At 47.5% G+C, this 11899-nt stretch overlaps 2 protein-coding genes across 2 annotated transcripts; one reads left to right on the top strand and one right to left on the bottom strand.

Moving 5' to 3' along the window:
• The first annotated feature begins 2602 nt into the window (after positions 1-2602).
• On the top strand, positions 2603-6186 carry LOC120682585 (DEAD-box ATP-dependent RNA helicase 22-like). The gene is made up of 7 exons (XM_039964547.1): positions 2603-2927; positions 3459-3746; positions 4057-4179; positions 4485-4912; positions 5144-5462; positions 5690-5842; positions 5939-6186. Exons 1-7 carry the CDS (start codon positions 2619-2621, stop codon positions 6020-6022), a joined length of 1704 nt encoding a protein of 567 aa, XP_039820481.1. The 5' UTR covers positions 2603-2618; the 3' UTR covers positions 6023-6186.
• A 1136-nt stretch (positions 6187-7322) lies between these two features.
• LOC120681861 lies at positions 7323-11869 on the bottom strand. Its single transcript, XM_039963503.1, has 6 exons — positions 10865-11869; positions 8865-9609; positions 8646-8799; positions 8421-8483; positions 7661-8030; positions 7323-7476 (listed from the first exon to the last, which is right to left on the bottom strand). The coding sequence occupies exons 1-5, from the start codon at positions 11730-11732 to the stop codon at positions 7899-7901; spliced, it is 1962 nt and encodes a 653-aa protein (XP_039819437.1). The 5' UTR covers positions 11733-11869; the 3' UTR covers positions 7323-7476; positions 7661-7898.
• Positions 11870-11899: the final 30 nt, after the last annotated feature.

Below are 11899 nucleotides of genomic sequence, written 5' to 3'. Positions count from 1 at the left end.
AAACATCGCAGCAGCCACAAACAGCCTTCCTTGCTTGCTTTGTCAACAAGCAGATCAGCTCATCAGTGGAGCTTCGCTTGATTCAGACGGGATGTTCAGATGTTACGTGAGGTGGCCTTCGCATCGGCTTTCTGTCCACGATCATTCCTTTTAAAAAAATACTCAGGTGGAAGCTTGCATCAGAAACGGCGCCATTGACGACGAAGCAGGCGCAGGACTGGAGCTGTGACTTGTGAGATAACCCCGTGCAACTCTGAACTTCTGAAGCAGATCCCGGTGGCTTGAGGCTCCGTTCTTCTTGGCGAATGCTGCGGCGAGGGCCCAGCAGAGACCTCCACCGGCGGGGCTCGCAGTAGGGCTCCTCCAGTCTCGCGGTCCACCCGGCCTGAGCCCTCCGCCATTGTGCCGCCGCCGAGCTGCCGCGCTTGCCTGACGAAGTGACGAGGATGCCATGGCTCTCGAAGTGAAGCACGCGGCAGGCCGATCTCGTCCGCACATATCCCATCCGACGGCTAAAACCGGCCGAGGGGGTGGACGGTATTTGAAATACCGTCTGCCCGGTCCGTCCTTCAACCACCGTCCACCCCCTGTCGTCGCACAAGCACGCCGCCACCGCTGCTCTCCGTGGCTCGCCGGAGCGAGGGAGCGCCACCGCGTCGCGGAGGTTTCTCCTGTACCTCCTTTTTATCTCCTCCCCTCCAGAGGAATCCTTGATTCTTGACTCCACCCGCTCGCGCCAGCCATGACCGGCGTGCGGCTCTCGGCTCCTGCTCGCGTGCGCCGCCGTGACGCGCCGTGCCGGCCTGCGCCATGCTCTCGCCTCCATGACCGCCGCGCGTCCACCGAGGGCCAAGTCTACATCCCCAGCAGGTGCCACCGCGCGTTTCTGCTGCCATGCACCAGGAAGAACGCCTCCTGTCTCACGCTGGCCGTGGCTCGCTGGAGCGCCGCTGCGCGCCTGCGCTCTGGAAGAAGCAGCACGCGTCGCTCGTAGTCATAGGCGTCGCCCCTGCCGCAACTGCCTAAAGTATGGGGCGGACGCGGTTTGGAAGCAGGCAAACGGGCGATAGCCAATAGGTAGGCCAATAGGGTTGCTTGCAGGAGGAGAGGAACATCTCAGTTTGGGCGCCGGCAGGGCATGCAGCCCGGCACGGCGCTCCGGCGACCATGCGGCATGGCACTCCCTGTGCTGGGTCTGATCGGCGTCAGCTGCGGGGATGAATGCTCCGTGGCGGAGGATCAAACCATGGACGACGGAAGGTGCGTGGCTCTAGAGACCAGACTCGAGAGGCGTTCACCAATAGCCATGCTAAATTGCTAACTTGTGCAATGTGCACCTTGCTTGCTGCTGGTGACCTGCTGTCGATGATCCAAACAATGGCCACAGTAGACCTTTTTGCCGGTGGCAAAGATGCGGAAAAGTCATACGGAAATGACTGCTTGTTAAGGGAGGGAAGAGGGGGTGGACGGTATTTCAGATACCGACCACCCCTTAACCTCGATTCACCACAATTTGCCGGGTCCAGACGCATGCTAAAATTCCAAGAAAAATCATGATCACCGATAACCCATCGACACAGAATGGCACAAAATTTCAGACCCTCGTACGCTGTATAGAGGGAGAACTAAAAAGGAGAAATCGCGACCTGCGGTGGACGGTATTTGAATCACCGTCCACCCTAAGAATCCGATTCGCGTCCTTTTACCAGAGTTACAGGAGCGTAAAAATCCGGAAAAAATTCATGGGTATCGGGAGTGAATCCCCGCAGCATGGTGCGGAATTTCAGACTCTGGTATGCTGCATAGGGGGAGAAATTAAGAAGGACAGATTTCTGCCTTGGGTGATCGGTAAATCGGATTGGCGCCCCATTTGCCAGGGGCATTGATTCGTAAATATTTCCAGGAAATTCATGGAGGTAGAAAATCGTCGTCCTTATCGTTCTATAAACATTCGGGTTCTGATATGATGTGTGGACGGAGAAATTCAAAAGATGAATGTGAGTGTGAGACAGGGGAGGGGAAAGAAATTGGGACAGACAAACCCTGCTTGCGGGTGCCGGCTGCAGAGCATGCTCATCATGTCTAGTGCTGCAACTGCTGTTGTTGCCACTTTGATGTAATTATTAAGCTCAGCAAACGACTAAACGAGGATGCATGCGTCGCCGATTAAGTATGTAATCAGCAGGTCTGATGCTGCAGCCAACGCTAAATGAACGCTGTTTGCTCTCTGAACTTTACCGTGCCAGTACACTTTCTCATGTCATACAACACCCCATCATGTTCACTCATCGACCAGATCTGATGGGCACACCTAGTCACCTAGCTTAAAGATTGAACGTGAGCCTGCCATTGCATGAGCCTTCATTAGCTTCTCAATATATGTCCAAAATCTACTGAAATTCAGAATCTGAGTGAAGAAGGCACGTGTGCCTCTTCCGTCCCCCGGTGTGGCCCAAATAGCCCATGGACGACCCTAGGTGATGGCCCAGCAGCAAGGCACCCCATCTCGTCACAGCCCACGCTCGCTCGGCCCATCTCGGGCCGGCCTGCGCTACGCTTCTGTGTTGTTATGCCGCTCTCTCCTCCTACACACCCTAGCCGAATCCGTCACCACCGCGATGGCGCTGCACCACCTGCGCCTCGCGCCGCTCGCGCTCCTCCGCGTCGCGGGCCTCCCGCCTCGCGCCTCCTCCCGTCTCGCCTCGCGCCACCACCACCACCTCCTCTTCGCGCCGCCGGCGCGGCCGTGGCGCCTCCTTTCGCCCGCTGCGAGGCCGCGCGCGCTCGCCGCCGCGGCGGCCGAGGCCGACGGCACGGGCGACGGCTTCTTCGCGGAGGATACCACGTCGTGGGGGTCCCTCGGCGTGTCCGACCGCCTCGCCTACGCCCTGCGTGGCGCCGGGCTCGCGAGGCCCTCCCTTGTCCAGGTAAGGCTCTCGTGCGCTCCACTGCTGGCCTGCTGCTGGCAGCTGCAGCACACGCCACGCGCTCGACGAAATTTCAGAGCTCGTGTGATCGTGTCACGCCTGTTTAACATCAGCTGGTCAACATTTTCTAGTTCGAAATGCTAAGGTGGAAATTGTAACTCCTGGCATCATGTACCTAACATTGCAACCACATTATTATCTCGATAGGTAATTGAAAACACTAGACGATTCAGGTGACATGACCATATATACCTTTGCCATTTGCAAGCTATTGGAATTTTAGACCCTTTTACTACAAACTTGTGTTGTCATCAGTCATCACTCTGAGAGACTTATCTTTATTGTTTTTGTTTTTTTTTGCTTCATAACTGTGATTGGATTTGGTAACTTTTTACAACCACCTTTTGAATAAATATTCGATCAGATGGTAACATAATAGTAGTTTCACTTGGAGTTGTACGTTCAAACTGTCTTGTTCAGTGCCTGTTGTTGCATGAATGACACTTACACAAAGTTTAAAATGTTATGCAGGCATCCTGTATACCACATGTTCTCACAGCGAATGATGTAATTGTTGCTGCAGAGACTGGCAGTGGCAAAACCCATGGTTACCTGGTTCCTTTAATTGAAAAATTGTGCTCCAAATCTTCTAACACGGAAGATGATAATTCCCAGGGCACTGCCCCAGGGGCCCCTGACATTGTGTTGGTCCTTTGTCCCAATGTCATGCTGTGCGAGCAAGTTGTTCGCATGGCTAATTCATTGCTTGACGAGTCTGGTGAACCACTTAAAAGTGCTGCGGCTGTTTGTGGACCGAAGGTATGCTCAATCTGAAAACAGTGTATGCTAATTGATAATATGGTAAACTCATTTTTCCCTTGTCCAACTTATAGATAAATTTATAATTAGCCGTATCACATTCCAAATCTGAATGCCCATTTTAATAAACCTGACTTTTCCGTAACAGATATGTTTCCTAATGTCTCTTTTATGTGATTAGCAGGGGTCTTTCTTTAAACTTTTAGCTTCCCATTGGCAGAAGAAATCTTACAGCACCTTGTGCAGTGATGTAGTAGAAACTTATTCTGGTATAACTTATGGCAATGTTTTTCTTAATTTGCATTGGCAGGGTTGGCCAGCTGTACATCCAGATATTCTCGTAGCCACCCCAGCTGCTCTCTTGAATTATCTATTTGACTATGACCCAGAAAAGAGGCGAAGAGAGAGATTCATGCGTCATGTGAAATTTGTAGTAAGTACTTGTGCAAAACACTTTTCTATCAAATTTATATTTTGTGTTCTATTTAACCATTATCTGAGTCTGCTTGGCAAAGCTATAATAGTCGTCTCGCCTTTTTCATTTCCTGTTGCTTGCATAAGAAATATCTGGAATTGATTGTAGTTAAGAAATGAGTATCTCTGTAGTTTTTGCTGTTCGTGAGGGTTTCTTAAATTTCCCTATTCGTGATGTCTGTTCCGTTTTAAGGCAAACATTTGAACGGCAGTACTTGGTCTTGCGACTACCAGAAAGTCCTAATAGTTGTATTTTTGGAATAGGTGTTTGATGAGGCAGACATGCTACTTTGTGGAAGTTTTGAGAACCAGGTCATTCGTCTTATCCATATGCTGAGATTTGATGAAAAGTTACTGTCTAGAGCACTAGATGCTGGAAAGGAAGTATCACCTGGGAGTGACGATGAATATCATGAGGATTCAGACTCTGAGGGTGCTGAATTCAGTGGTTCTGATGAGGAAAATGAAGGCAACCTTGTTCGAGATAGACCAGGCAAGGTGGAGAATAGTCCTGCTGGGGCACGCAAGGACTGGGGGAGGGTTAGAAAAATATATAAACGGAGCAAGCAGTATGTCTTTGTCGCTGCCACCCTTCCTCAGAGTGGCAAAAAGACTGCTGGTGGTGTGTTGAAGCGAATGTTTCCTGATGCTGTATGGGTTAGTGGAACTTATCTGCATCGTCATAACCCCAGGTATCCACTTTGTTTTGACTAAAAGCCTTTAGATGCCCTCTCTAGTGAGGGTTATTCTTTTGAACTTCCTTGTCTATTTTGTTCATCATGAGCGTAAAATGGTATTCCTCTTCAGCATTACAATTAAATGGTGCCCTTTTTCTTATAAATCCCCAATTTTTTTTGTTTTCTTCACATCATATCCCCACCTTAACTTCCACATCTAATATATGTAATGTGCCTTGTATGCAGATTAGAGCGGAGATGGATAGAGGTCACTGCTGATACACAAGTTGATGCTCTTATAGATGCAGTAAAATATGGCCTAAAGAGTAAAGATCATGATGCACCAAAACGAACTATGGTGTTCACAAACACTGTTGATGCTGCCAATTCAGTCTCTGACATATTGCAGCGAGTTGGCATTCCATGCATCTTGTACCATCGTGAGAGTTCATTAGAGGAAAGAGCCAATAATTTGCAATCTTTTCGGGAAAATGGTGGTGTGCTTGTATGCACTGATGCTGCTGCCCGTGGGCTCGATGTCCCGAATGTTTCTCATGTCATTCAGGTATGTTCCAACGGTGCTGTTGCTAAATTAAATTTCTTGATGCCATCTACTTTTGTTGTCAATATCATACTACTGAAATTTTCATATTATTATGGAAAAAATCATGCAAATTATGCATACAGAATTGTTTCTTTGTCATATTGCTCAAGTAACCCAGCTACATTTTAATTTCTTTTGGGTGGTATAATCTTATCAGAAGGTTTACCTATTGTTCTTTGCTTCTGTAGGCAGAATTTGCTGCCTGTGCTGTTGATTTTTTGCACAGGGTGGGTCGCACAGCCAGAGCTGGCCAGTCTGGCATAGTGACCAGCCTATACACAGAGGCAAATCGTGATCTTGTAAGAGCAGTCCGTCAAGCAGAGGAATTGGCCCAGCCAGTGGTAAGACTCTCTTCATCCTTTTCATCATTTGGCATGGTTATAGATTTTTTTCCCTTGAAAAGTGCTTAGATACAGACTAACATTATGATTCAACAGGAGAGAGCGTTTAGTAGGAAAAGGAGCTTCCGCAATAAGTTGAAGAAGCAAGCACTACAGAGACAGGAAGCGTCGCTAGCGTGACCGATTATATTTGTAGAGAGGACAATGGATAGCTTTTCTCCTTTATTGTTGGTGATGAATGTTTTTGTATTACATAGAGCTGCAACATACATATTGGATGGAAGTGATTTTCCTGATGGAATGCGTTGAATCAATCTGATGAAAGTGTACTCTCTGTACAACTATATTCCAGACTTGTCCTCAGCACTATACAAATCTAGGTCCCGGTAACATGAGTGGACCGAGAAATGAAGAGGAAAAAATTGGGTACTCAGCAGGCTCACGTCGAATGATGTTGTGGCCACTTTGATGTACGGCTGCTGACGAAGTCTTTCATCAGAAACCTGCACAAAGTCACTAAAGGCCCTAAGCTTATCAAATTCGTTGTAAGCTCAGCAATCGACCATGCGTGCGTGCCCTATTATGTATGTAATCAGCAGTTCTGATCGTGCCAGCCTTGAGCCAACGCTGAATGTAGTGTGGTTTCTTCTCTGGATTTTTACACCACATTCTTCTCTAGCTCGTTGAGATTTGCAGCTCTCTTATACAGCATCCGTGACTGAATAAGGCTGAAAGAGTTTCTCTGCTTCGCCTGGGTCTTCTACCTCCCGAAAGCGGCTTCGCACCATGACCCCAGCCGTTAATGGCGATGATGAGAAAAGGATAAGCTGTGCGCGCGAGACGACAGTTTGAAACGGACGGCGTGGGAAACTTGAGGTTTGCATTCTGCGTGTTGTTCAGATTTTCATGCACCGTCCAGATAGCAGGTAGATGATGATGAGTTGATGACTGGGGTAATATGAGATGGAAAGGCTCCATCACCACGTACTAATGCATTATCAGACAGTACAAAGTCCGCAACTAAGCGCTGACACTAGATCAGAATAATGAAATACAGCAATTCTCCCACCATTGCAGTGATCGAAGTTACATTTGTTTACACGACCAACAAAGCCTTTTTAGTCCCAAACAAGTTGGGGGTAGGCTCACAGCAATTCATATGTTTACACTTCAGAAAGTCTAACGTGTGGCACACAAGCTGCATTTACATACAGTCGTCAGTCAGCATCCATGCTCAGTTTCAGGTTGAGCCTGCCCAGAGACAGCATAGCCGGGTCAGAAATTGGAACCCGAACCATGGCAAACCATTCTCCGACTATGTAACATCGTACAGAAGTTGATACAGCCGATCTATGCTCAGCAAATTCTCTTCACAGGCACAAATTTTGAGAGGTTTCAACTTTCAAGTGATCTGGAAAGATGACGATACTGGATCACCAAGATGGACACATGGAACCAACCAGATATAGCCAAGACGAAGTGACAGCAATATGGTATGCCAATTCATTATAGATTGTCCAACTCCAATCACAAAGGATACATGAAATAATTACTTGATGAATGCTACGAGCGTGTAATCATGTTTTATACATCCAGTGGTGCGTACCATCCCTTTGCATATGAATCCTTGGCACCAGGGGCGGATCTACAGGGGGGCTGAGGGGGCTCCAGCCCCCCTACTGCCCAAAACTCCATGGAGCCCCCCCCCCCCCCCCCTAAAATTTTGGAGACCATTGATGAAATAAGGGAGGGAGTAAGGAAAAAGAAGGGTCACCAGCCCCCCTGCCTTCCATTCCTGGCTTCGCCACTGCTTGGCACTTGGCACCTAACAGGCTAACAATAGAATACAGTAAAGCAGCAGGAGCTAACAATATTTACAATCACACTAGGACCATGTATTGATGTATACGTGTGCCTCCTGACATTAAAGAAAATGGAGAGCAATTGAAGCTTATTACATGATCTTTTAACAAACCGGCTATGAAGTGAAACACACAAGGCAAAAACTAACTATAGAATCCTGGCCATTGTGAAGCTGGGCAAGCAGACCTGCCTCTCACCGCTTCCTTTTTCCTCTACCTCTACTAGAGCCTTGCTTCGCCGTAGTTTCAACTTTCACTTTAGCAGCACCTTGTTTGGTTCCAGATGAACCTTTCTTCCTGTACTTGTTGAATCCCCTGCCACTTTCCTGTAAGACACATTGAGATGGCGTTAACAGAATGTAGTAAAACAGACACATGTTTTCTTTTAGCTCACTACCACAATTTTCTACTCTGAAAGTATCAGTAGTTTTTCCATCATTTTCTAAAAGGTTCTTGGAAAGTTTGGTTCAGGTGATGGTCATAGCAAAGTAACTATGCTAGCTACAAATGTTTGATCGCCAAGTCCATTCTTATTTCTTAATAATTCAATCCCTAATCAAACATAATGTTGGAGGTGATGTAGACATAATTGCAAGCAGAGGATATTTAGATTTCCCTTACAGAAAATGTAAATTCCAGTAAGTCCATTACCTACTACCAGTTCTTCTAACATGGCTAAAAGGACAAATCACAGGAGAAGATAAGTATTCCATCACCTTTTTATATTGTCGATAGGCATCTCGGCCAGTCAACTCCTGCCCATTCTTTGAGACATAAATCTGCAGCTCAAATCCAACAAAGCAAAATCTATGATTGAATCTGCTTTATTCAAGAAGAGGGTAAGAAAAAAAATCTTAAAGTAGCACAAAATGGCCAAATAACTTTGTATAGTCTAACAGTTTAAGAACAAGTGAACTGGAAATCCCGAAATACAGCCTTACCTTCTTCCCGTTATCACCAGTAAACCAATGGCCAGAGCCAGATTGAGTTCCACTGGCATGCACCCTTCTTTTGCCAACATCAGTTGGAACTGGTATCCTTCTATTTGGAGTCACCCAGTCATTATTAGCAGCCGTACTCGAGCTGAAATGCCTCCTGCATTAAGACAGAAAAAATTAGAAGCAATTAGCGGATTGAAAAGCAATGATCATGATGTGCACCTGTAGCTGAGACTTTCTCCTCTGCTTTCCTCATTTTCTCTGGTACTTCCTGCCCCAATTGGAAAGAAATGATTCAGCCTGTCATGGACTAGATCACGCACCCTTGGGTCATGGTGGAAGAAATAATGCATAGCAGGAGGATGACCATCCAGGTTGTCATCTAGTACAGCTCCACTTGAAGTGCTCTGTTGCTGGAAATGCCCTTCCATCTCACCAATAGAGTATTTGGGTTGAGAAAGTTTGGAACAACAAAAACTGTTGCCTTCTTTCTTCTGAGAAGATCCTGCATCATTTGTAGATTTGAAGTATTCATTGCAAAACTCATCAAAGGCAGGTGTTGCCCAATTGTCATTCATCATAGCTTCACTCTTTTGCACAGTGGTGCTCCCTTGGGGCTTGCTGTTTTGTTGCAAGGTAGGCTTTTCCTGCATATATTTGTGCATGGATTCTTGTCTCTTTTTAACAGGACTAACTGGCTTCTTTGCTTTATTTCGATTTTCGTTATCATCTGCATCTGTATCAGAGTCAAGCAAGTGGATTTTCCTCATTGGGCTTATTGTTATCTTAGGAAGTAGTTTCTTTGTGCAGCTTTCTTCCAAAGATTTTGAAGCCGAAGAATTTGATGTCTGTGTAAATTTTGATGTCTTCACTTTGGTTGCTGACTGAGTCACGAGGACACCACAGTTGAGCAGAGAGAATTTTGAGTTGCTGGAAGTGCTGCAGCTACCAACGGAAGGTGGCACATCTGCAAGTAAAGATGAGAACCCAATGATGTTCTGCACAAGGAAATAAGAATGTCCCTAAAAATGTTAACAGAATAACTAGCTACGAACGAAGACCCGCAATCAAGGCATGCATTCTACAGAAGACCAAACAAGTATTCATAGAGGCACATAGACAAATAATTCTTATAATATCAGTATTCCATAAATAAAATCAAACATAAAAAACTACAAGATATAACTACACGAATAAAGGCTAATATTACATTGTCCACTCAATTTGATTTAATGCCTTAATGGTCTTTACGAACTAATGAGTTCCTGTATGTGCCTAAAGGATCGTGTATGGGCAGCAATGTTGTACATCATTGACAGGTCGCAAGTGAAAGCTACTGACTGCATTTTATTTGCGTTAATGGCATAAATTGGGTGTCGTCATAGATGTAGTAAACCTGTAGCAAGAACCTATCTCAACACATGATAGTCGATGAATAAGTAAAAGGAGAAAAACAGGAACAAGAGTGTGTTATATGGTTTGGTCAACACAAAGTAAGATGGACATTAAAGAGGTTTTAGTCTCTTATCCAGCTGAGATAATTTACAAGTATTCTTTTATTGCAGGGAAATGCCTGCTCAGGGGGGAAGCTGAGATTAATACTGGTGATTGTTCTATCACTCAAGCAACGACCGTAAAAGATATGAATGCATAACTTGTGCGCAATAAAAGTTGGAAAGGTTACTGTTCTTTTACTTGTCTACAGTGGCGGATCCAGGATAATTATTAGGAGGGGCTTTCTTCTACCTCTAAACAACTTTAGCCTCTCCTCGCAATGTATTCATGTCAAAAAATTATAGGGGGGCGGGGCTCCATGGATCCAGCGGCGGTAGGAGGGGCTCCCTCCAGACCCACCGCTGGATCTGCCCCTGCTTGTCTAGATCTAGCTCCTGGTGCTTGTATTCCTCCAGTTTAATTTGGATAGTGTATTGGGTGGTCTGTTACCACTTTATCACTATATATTGCAGGCCATTGTACATTAGTGGTGCTTTCTGAGCTAGTTTGTCTAAGTAATTTGCTGCATCCTATGTCCTCCTTACATGTTCAAACAAAGCTGAATAATTACCCCCAATGAAGTCAATTCTAAATACTTCGATGAAGTAGGATAAAAATAACTCCCTAAAATATATTCGCATGATTGCATTCTAGATGCAGAATTATATGCAGACATCAATAAGAGAAATGAATGCAAAATGTTATAAGCTCAGGGCTCAGTCAATCACCTCGCATCGGTCGATCCTCGTCTGTTGTACAATCTTCGATCTCATCTTCTAAACTCCCAGCCCCAACCACCCCTAGTGCTCCATTTTCACTCATCACTGGAGACACTCCTGCCGTTGGTGGTCCTGGCACCTTGAGAGGAGGTGGTGATGGCGTCAGATGTGGCAGCACGGGGCCCTTCCGCAGCCGCTTAGGTGGAGTCGCTTCAATCCGGGCTGGTTCTGCCCTTCGGTCACCAGCGACGAAGAAGTCGGCCTCATCTTCAAAACTGAACGACGAGGGGGCACGAGGTGCTGCCGGCTGTCTCGATTGCTTATGATGCTGGCCGTCAGCAAAGAAATCCTCGTCGTCATCGCTGAAGCCCAGGGAGAAAGAGGGTGCGTCGGGCGCCTCACAGCGCCGCACCTGCGGAATTGGCACCGGATGGGATGGCGCAGGGCCCTTCCGCAGCCGCTTGAATCGTTTGGTCTCCGGCGGCGGCTGGTTGCTACCGGCAAGGACAAAGTCATCGTCCTCATCTTCAGCGCCAACCGAAGAGGGGGCACGAGGCGCCACCTGGGGGCGCGCCTGCTCGTGACGCTGTTCGGCGGCGAGCTTGTCACCGTCTTCGTCTTCGTCGTCGAAGCCCAGGGAGAACGACGGCGGGTCGGGGGCCGCGGAACCCCGCGCCTGCTCTTCCCGGCGGCCTCCCACGGGGGGCCGGGGCTCCTCCTCGACGTCGTCGTCGAAGTCGATCCCTAGCGAGAACGACGGCGCGTCGGGCGCCGCGTACCCTCGCGGCTGCTCGCACGGGCCGCTCCCGGCCGGGGGAGGGGGGTCGTCGTCATCCCAATCGAAACCCAGCGAGAAGGAGGGCGCCGTGAAGTCCATCCCGGCGCTGGCGAGGGGGCGGCGCCGGCGGGAGCTAGGGTTTGTCTCGGCGTGAGATAGCTCGATTCGGGGAATTGGAGGCGGCGGATTTGGGGGAGAGGAATGGTAGACGAAATGGACGGGTTATTGGCTGGAGAGCTCTAGTTTCGTAAAATTTGTGGAGGGAA

The sequence above is a fragment of the Panicum virgatum genome, chromosome 7N (assembly GCF_016808335.1).
Source record: "Panicum virgatum strain AP13 chromosome 7N, P.virgatum_v5, whole genome shotgun sequence".
NCBI lineage: Eukaryota > Viridiplantae > Streptophyta > Magnoliopsida > Poales > Poaceae > Panicum > Panicum virgatum.
Note: the sequence above shows the minus strand (reverse complement) of the source record. Positions and strands in the feature narration are given on the sequence as shown.